At 36.2% G+C, this 6,493-nt stretch overlaps 1 protein-coding gene and 1 long non-coding RNA gene across 4 annotated transcripts in view; one reads left to right on the forward strand and one right to left on the reverse strand.

Moving 5' to 3' along the window:
- LOC109841368 (GATA transcription factor 20-like) overlaps positions 632 to 6,493 on the reverse strand; it is a 9,479-nt gene continuing 3,617 nt past the window's right edge. Inside the window, exons 2-7 of one of the 2 annotated variants that reach the window (XM_020410306.1) lie at positions 5,492 to 5,569; positions 5,298 to 5,410; positions 3,573 to 3,701; positions 2,802 to 2,907; positions 1,060 to 1,128; positions 632 to 963 (exon numbers count right to left, since the gene is read on the reverse strand). In XM_020410306.1, the coding sequence (XP_020265895.1) occupies positions 865 to 963; positions 1,060 to 1,128; positions 2,802 to 2,907; positions 3,573 to 3,701; positions 5,298 to 5,410; positions 5,492 to 5,569 (594 nt within the window). In that variant the 3' untranslated portion in view covers positions 632 to 864. The remainder of the gene's footprint in view (positions 964 to 1,059; positions 1,129 to 2,801; positions 2,908 to 3,572; positions 3,702 to 5,297; positions 5,411 to 5,491; positions 5,570 to 6,493) is intronic. The other variant, XM_020410307.1, reaches the window with a different exon arrangement.
- Positions 894 to 3,564, forward strand: LOC109841369. 2 transcript variants are annotated; one of them, XR_002247258.1, is made up of 3 exons: positions 894 to 981; positions 2,050 to 2,158; positions 3,439 to 3,564. It is a non-coding gene; the product is annotated as an uncharacterized LOC109841369 (long non-coding RNA). The 2 variants fall into 2 exon arrangements; XR_002247257.1 differs by lacking the exon at positions 894 to 981 and adding an exon at positions 1,135 to 1,251.

Below are 6,493 nucleotides of genomic sequence, written 5' to 3' on the forward strand. Positions count from 1 at the left end.
GGCATTATGCTAGTCATAAACTGTGAAACAAAAGGACAAATTTCAAAATGGACCAATTTTGTAATTTATTTGTAGAAATTAATCTATTTTATAGTTTATTCACCATTTTCGAACCTAGTTTTATTTTCAACTAAGCGGCTAAAACTGGGTCGAAAATGATAAATAAAACTTCACGGAATTCTAAATCCTATGAAGTTTAGTACTTAATTACCCAACCTAATGAAAATACAACCAGCCTAAGCCTAATAACCATTTTGACCCAGTTTCAACCAGGTGGTAAAAACTGGGTCGAAAAATGGAAATTAGATCTCAAAAGAATCGTTATTTAAATTAAATTTCTAATAGAAACTATTTTGAAAATTTGTCCCCAAAAAAATTCAAAATAAAGGAACAAAAAACAGGATGCCATTAACTTATGGCATCATAGTTTGGGTCACAATGCACATTGCACCGCCAAACTATTTGTAAAAGCTCATCGGATCCAGGTTACATTAACAGGAGATCCTGGAGCAGTAATTGCCACCACGCTCCTTTTATTTCTGAACTCTCCATGCTCTTTGTGATGCTCCTTTTATTTCTGAACTCTCCATGCTCTTTGTGATGCAAATATACCGACACCATGACAATGTCATGAACTGAGATTGTAAAAGATGGTTTTGATGGTTAAGAGACCATAGGGTTTGTAAATTAAATACCTCGCATAACATCACTCATAGACTGAAACGCAGCACAAATAGAAAATTTTACATAACACTACAATTGATCCCTTCTCATTCTATGGTACACACGGGTAAAAATTACAGTAAAACGGCGATTTTCCATCTCTTGTAATGAGTTTCTCTACGACTAAAAACACAGAATCTTTCATGATGGATCGTTGTGACCATTTGCGCTGATATGACCAGGCTGCACTGCTCCAGCTTCAGCAGAATTATCCTGGACAGAGGGAAGAAGGTGGACATTCTGAGGAAATTCAAAGAGGTAACCAGTACAAAACCTAAGGATATAAGCAGAGCTATAATAATTGAAGGCTTCTAATGTCGCAGTTGAACAGCTTACCCCAGCTCTTACTTCTGCCAAGGGATTTGAGATGGGCACTGGACTCTTCGAAAGATCCCTCATTATTCCCTGCACGCCCAGAAATCATAAAATAAGATTATTTGCAGCTGACTTTAGAGTTCGGATATAAAGATTAAGGAGACAAGAAAGCTTGGTGCTTGGTGATATAAAACCTCAACAAGTAGTATCCATGTTAGTGAACTTTGTATTCTGAATATACTCTTATAATTTAGGAATTTTATGCATGCAGTAAGATCTATAAGCAAGCAGACAAACATGTAATCAAAAAACTGTCAGACAAATCGAGTAGTTAGTTCCAAAAGAAACAGAAACCCCCATTAAAAAAGAAAGGGTGCCAGATGTCGCTACTCAAATGACGTATATCAAATCACTTACATTTTATGCTGCGTTATCATCAGAACTTGCAGCAACTTGAGCCTTACTTTTCCTATGCTGCATTTTTTACTGTGTTTTTGGATGTGTGATAGAGAGAATGAATAGCGAGTGTCCATGCACAAAAAATGGATATGAAAGAAAAGATAGATAGGTGTTATGAAAGGTGGGGTGTATAATTAACAAGCAAACAGTACTATGTAAGTAACTTGTTCAAAAGCTTCGGCCTCCTGTAAAGAGGGCATAACACAGACAACAGGGAGATATTGCAGCAAGACATGTCTTGCAGGAGAAGCGTGCTATTGTCTCTCTCCCAACATGATGTGCTTTTCACCTTAATTAAACTAGCAACCAGTGGAACTCATGTTCATAATCAATAATAACTGTTTCTTTCTAGTGCATGCATGTCTGTGCGCTAAGTTTGTGTCAATGAAGCATATCTTCTCGCTAAGATATTTAACATATGACGCAACAGGAACTGAGTAATTTCCAAGATGATTGCTATTGAGATCACTAACAAGAGGATTCAAGATTTAAGAATCAAATTGACTCTATATTGAAGGATCAGCTGCTAATATCATTAAAATGCCTCTGCAGGCACAAGTAGCAGAAACTACATGAAGTATCTGGCAATATGCAAATTCATATCTTCATTCGTTACAAGGGCACTGATGCCGCTATATATCCACCCTACTTACACTCCAAGGTACACACATATGTTCTCATTGTCATGATGTTGCCATAGACATGACTCAAACCTGCTAGTTAGACTGAGAAATATACATAGCAAGAGCTTACAGTGTCAAGATAAATTATTGGGAAAGGATTAGATGCAAGCAGAAACAGATAGACAAACTACTGAAATTCACATATACCAAGGCAACATATTAAAAAAGACTATCACTTGCCAAATCCATGACGTAATAAAAGCACCCATGCAAGGCAGGTATCCTATGGGCAATAAGTTCAAAGCCACAATTCATATAAACAATTAACAATAGTTACTAGCGAGTTAGGTCTTACATTTGATATGCATTTCTGTTGTAATTTACTTTTCAAACCAGTTAGCAAAATAACCTATCCTACATGCACAAAAATCAGATAAATAGTAGTAGTAATAGAAGGCACCTAAAGCGTGAGGATATACGCTGTAAACCATACTATGAGATCACAAGTACATCTGGCTCCTCACATATTACAATAGCAAATCTAAGTTTGAGTAAATTGGGAACAGTGTTGATTATGATACAATTCAGGCTAGAAGCACAAAGGATGTTTAAATTAAGAGAAACATTGATATCATGGTTGCTTAACCATCTAATATAGAAGGCTTGTGTCTGAATATCTACCTTGTTTGCCCAAACAAGTCCACATGCATTGCACAACGTCCTCGGTCCATCAGGCCCACGCCGCATCATTGGTGTAGACTTGGCACTCGTGCCGCAATGATGACAACTGAACATATTGTAAGAGACATCAACGCAAGATCTTAAGCACACAATTAAAATTTACACCCTTTAACCTAAATGAACATCCCACTACCATAAAACTAAAAAACAAGATGTCTCCAAGTATATATATATATATATATATATATATATATATATAGAGAGAGAGAGAGAGAGAGAGAGAAGCTCCTATAAACTTAAGTGGATAGGAGCACTTGTCCACCAAATTTTTTATCCCTTCATTATGCTTTGAGATTTGTGCTACACATCAATGTTATCTTGAGATTTGTGCCTTCATTTGTATCATATGCTAGCACAAATCTCAATGCAAAATCAATGGATAAAAAAGTTGGTGGACAAAGGGCTCCTATCCACTTAAGTATATAGGAGCTTTACTCTCTCTCTCTCTCTATCATATATCCAAACAACGACAAGCATGCATAATGATTACAATATCAAGAAGGAAGGATTAACAACGAAATAGGCAATGTTTGGGTAGAATAACTATGCAATAGATCACCATGCTGATGTTTTACAGGGAGATGATTTACATGCATTGACAAGACATGGCCACTGGCAGCATGCTACTTTAATTCATTATGCCTTTGATGATGTGAAGTTAAAGTTTGAGCGTACTATGTAAAGAAGACAGTAAATATGTTTACAGCTTACGTTGCTGCTGCTGGGGGCTGCTTGTCAGCTGAAGCCCAATTTCGGGTATCATCACAACTAGTATCACCCACTGATCCATCCTCAGGCTTTGATTTTGATGATATAAACTGACCCCTGCTCCTTTGCATCCTGCAATCATGTAGACATATCTCAACTGCTGCAGAAAGCATATCCATAGTCATGGATAAGTTGACAAACTAATAGATCATTTACTGTTAAGACTAATCAAAGTAGGACATTGTTTAGAAGACAGAAATGTGATGCTTTCAAACACTTAAAAGTGCCCTTTCTATAAACAGTCATTAACTACAATTTCATTGAACATACTCATATCTACTGCCAGAACTTTCATAGGTTCACAAATATATCAGTTTCGATACTGTACTAACAATTAGCATAAAGGCGAGAGATTTATGTGGCTTCATGGATCTACTGTGCTTAAAATTATGTATTCCCTACAAATATATCTTCCCCTTCTTCTTGTGCAGTTGGCTAGGAGAAAATATGTCTGCTCCTTGGCTGGCATAACCAATAAGTTAAATTTTGTCATCCGCTAAGAAGCCATTTGAGCTGTATGGAAAGCCTTCATCTATCAGCACTTGGAAATAATATAAATAAAAGGAAAGTAACTCATACAAGATGATTTGAGCCAGGCCAGAACATAAAATCACAGTTCACTAAAGATATTATAACGAGTTTTATTGTTACCGTGCAGTGGAAACACGCTCGTGTGAGCATTGTTCAGTGCAACTCGATTAAACCAACCAAACCAACTGAATTTTGATGGTTCAGTTCTGTTTTACACAAATTTCTGTTTGGTTTGGCTTTAGAATATTTGACACCGAGATAACCGAACTGACCATTCTCAGATAAGTGAAAGATTTGAAGGACTAATAGCCTTGTATTTTAGCAAAAATTCTCTAACTTGACATGTCTAGGCCCAAACAGAACTATCTGAACCAAACCACACTAAACGTATTTGATTCAGTTTGGTTTAGTACTGAACCTAGTTGGGTTCGGTTCAGTTTGACAAAAAATAGTCACTGTTTGCTTACCCCTAGAAAGAAGCCAAATGATTTGAAAACTTGTGTTCATGTACATAGCAAAATAAACAAACCGTAACCATTCTCAAAAGGAATACAGAGAAATACAAAACATAAATATGAAAGTGAATGCATTTGCTTCAAGTTTTAGGTGCAAAAGGTGATAAATGCATCAGTAACTTGGGAAAGTTGTACAGGTACATGCAATGCAATTGAATGTCAGCATTAAACAGGGGTAAGATATGGTGAATAAATGATTTGTTTTAAGTACTAATAAGGTTAAGAAGGTTCTATGTATAAAAGAAAATACCTGTAATTTCGGGTATACTTGCAGAGGATATGTACAAAATCACAGATCTTTAAGATTATAAATATCGTGTATAGAAAAAAGTGAGAATGGATAATGATTAACACCAGAAAAGATGCCTGGTGGAAGTGGAAGCTAGTACATCTGAGACTTAATAAGTAGATAGTTGACATATGGAAGAATTTAAGGTTCATAATATTGTTTCGGACTCTTAGAATCAGCTTACTCCTGACTCCTGAGTGACTAGCAATATGCACAGTACCAGAGTCCTCGTCATGAAACCAAGTATTCATAAATTTTATGGAAACCGAAAAAAAAGATAGGATATAAGATCAAATAGCTAGAACTACGAAAAACAGATATTACAGTTGTTACCTCTGAGCAACCTCTTTCCGCACAGTATATCGTATTTTCTTGTCAAAATTCCTCTCTTTCCTCTTCTCACGGAACCTCATTAATGAAGCAACTCTGTGAGGAAGGTTAGATCTCTGTTACACACCAAAAAAACAATCCATCCATTAAAAGCTAAATTGTGTAATCATCAATGCTTCCCCAACTGAAAACAGTACCTTGCTATTTACATGAGAAGATGATGGATAAGGAGTACTTAATTCACGTCCCCCCAGCAACAATAGGACAGCCTGCACCTGCATGATGTTAAACAACAGTGTTAGATGCTTCCCAACATGTATTGGTTTGTTTTCAGCTGTGATCATGCTTCCAAAGTATTTTTCATGTAACTGTCCTTCTTATAAAATATCAAAAACAATTTCCATGACAATTTCCACATGATCTGGGAAATCAAGTTGGCATTTCTACCATAAAGCAGTAGAGGATGACAATTAGTGCGACCAGAATTGAAATATTCAGCAAGAAGGTCAACCTTGAGTAAATTATATTCTAGGGAACTCTTCTATTACACTTCAAAGGTATGGTGAAAGTGTGGTACAATAGAAAAATAGAGCAAAAGACTTTTATCATTTCAATTCAAATATATGAACAAACTAGAAAAGGAAACTAAGTTTTTCCATAGTTTAGTGACAAATTGTTTTATAAAAGTTTAAACTATTGGAATGTGATGCACTCATCTCAGTTAGCATACCACAACTGTAAGAAAGTTCCATCACTATAACAGTTGTATTATTGGACTTCACCAAGACTATCCTCTAATCCAATGCATTGGTGGTATTGCGCCTTGATTGAGCTAAACTAAGTCGATCACCAAGGGGCTTTAATGGTTTTATGGTATGGTCGCTCGCATGCTCATATTGGTTCCAAGAACTGGCATGAAGAGACAGGAGGTTAAAAGTCAGGGCTCACATCTGATAACAAAAGAAAGAAAACTTTCCATGAAACTTTCACAAGAGCTATTCACCACAACTAACCCATTAGACGGAAAAGCTTGGATAATGATGAAGACAGTGAAAGGATTTTCCAGCAAAACAACGGAAAATGGTCTCTTTCCTCTCTTTTTACTTTTTACAGCCGACCCCAAAAGTTTGGACTAAAGGTTTCACTGTTGATATTGTTATAATTTGGTGGCATATAGATGTGTTGTAGACATGCAAGTC

This window comes from Asparagus officinalis, chromosome 5 (genome assembly GCF_001876935.1).
Source record: "Asparagus officinalis chromosome 5, Aspof.V1, whole genome shotgun sequence".
NCBI lineage: Eukaryota > Viridiplantae > Streptophyta > Magnoliopsida > Asparagales > Asparagaceae > Asparagus > Asparagus officinalis.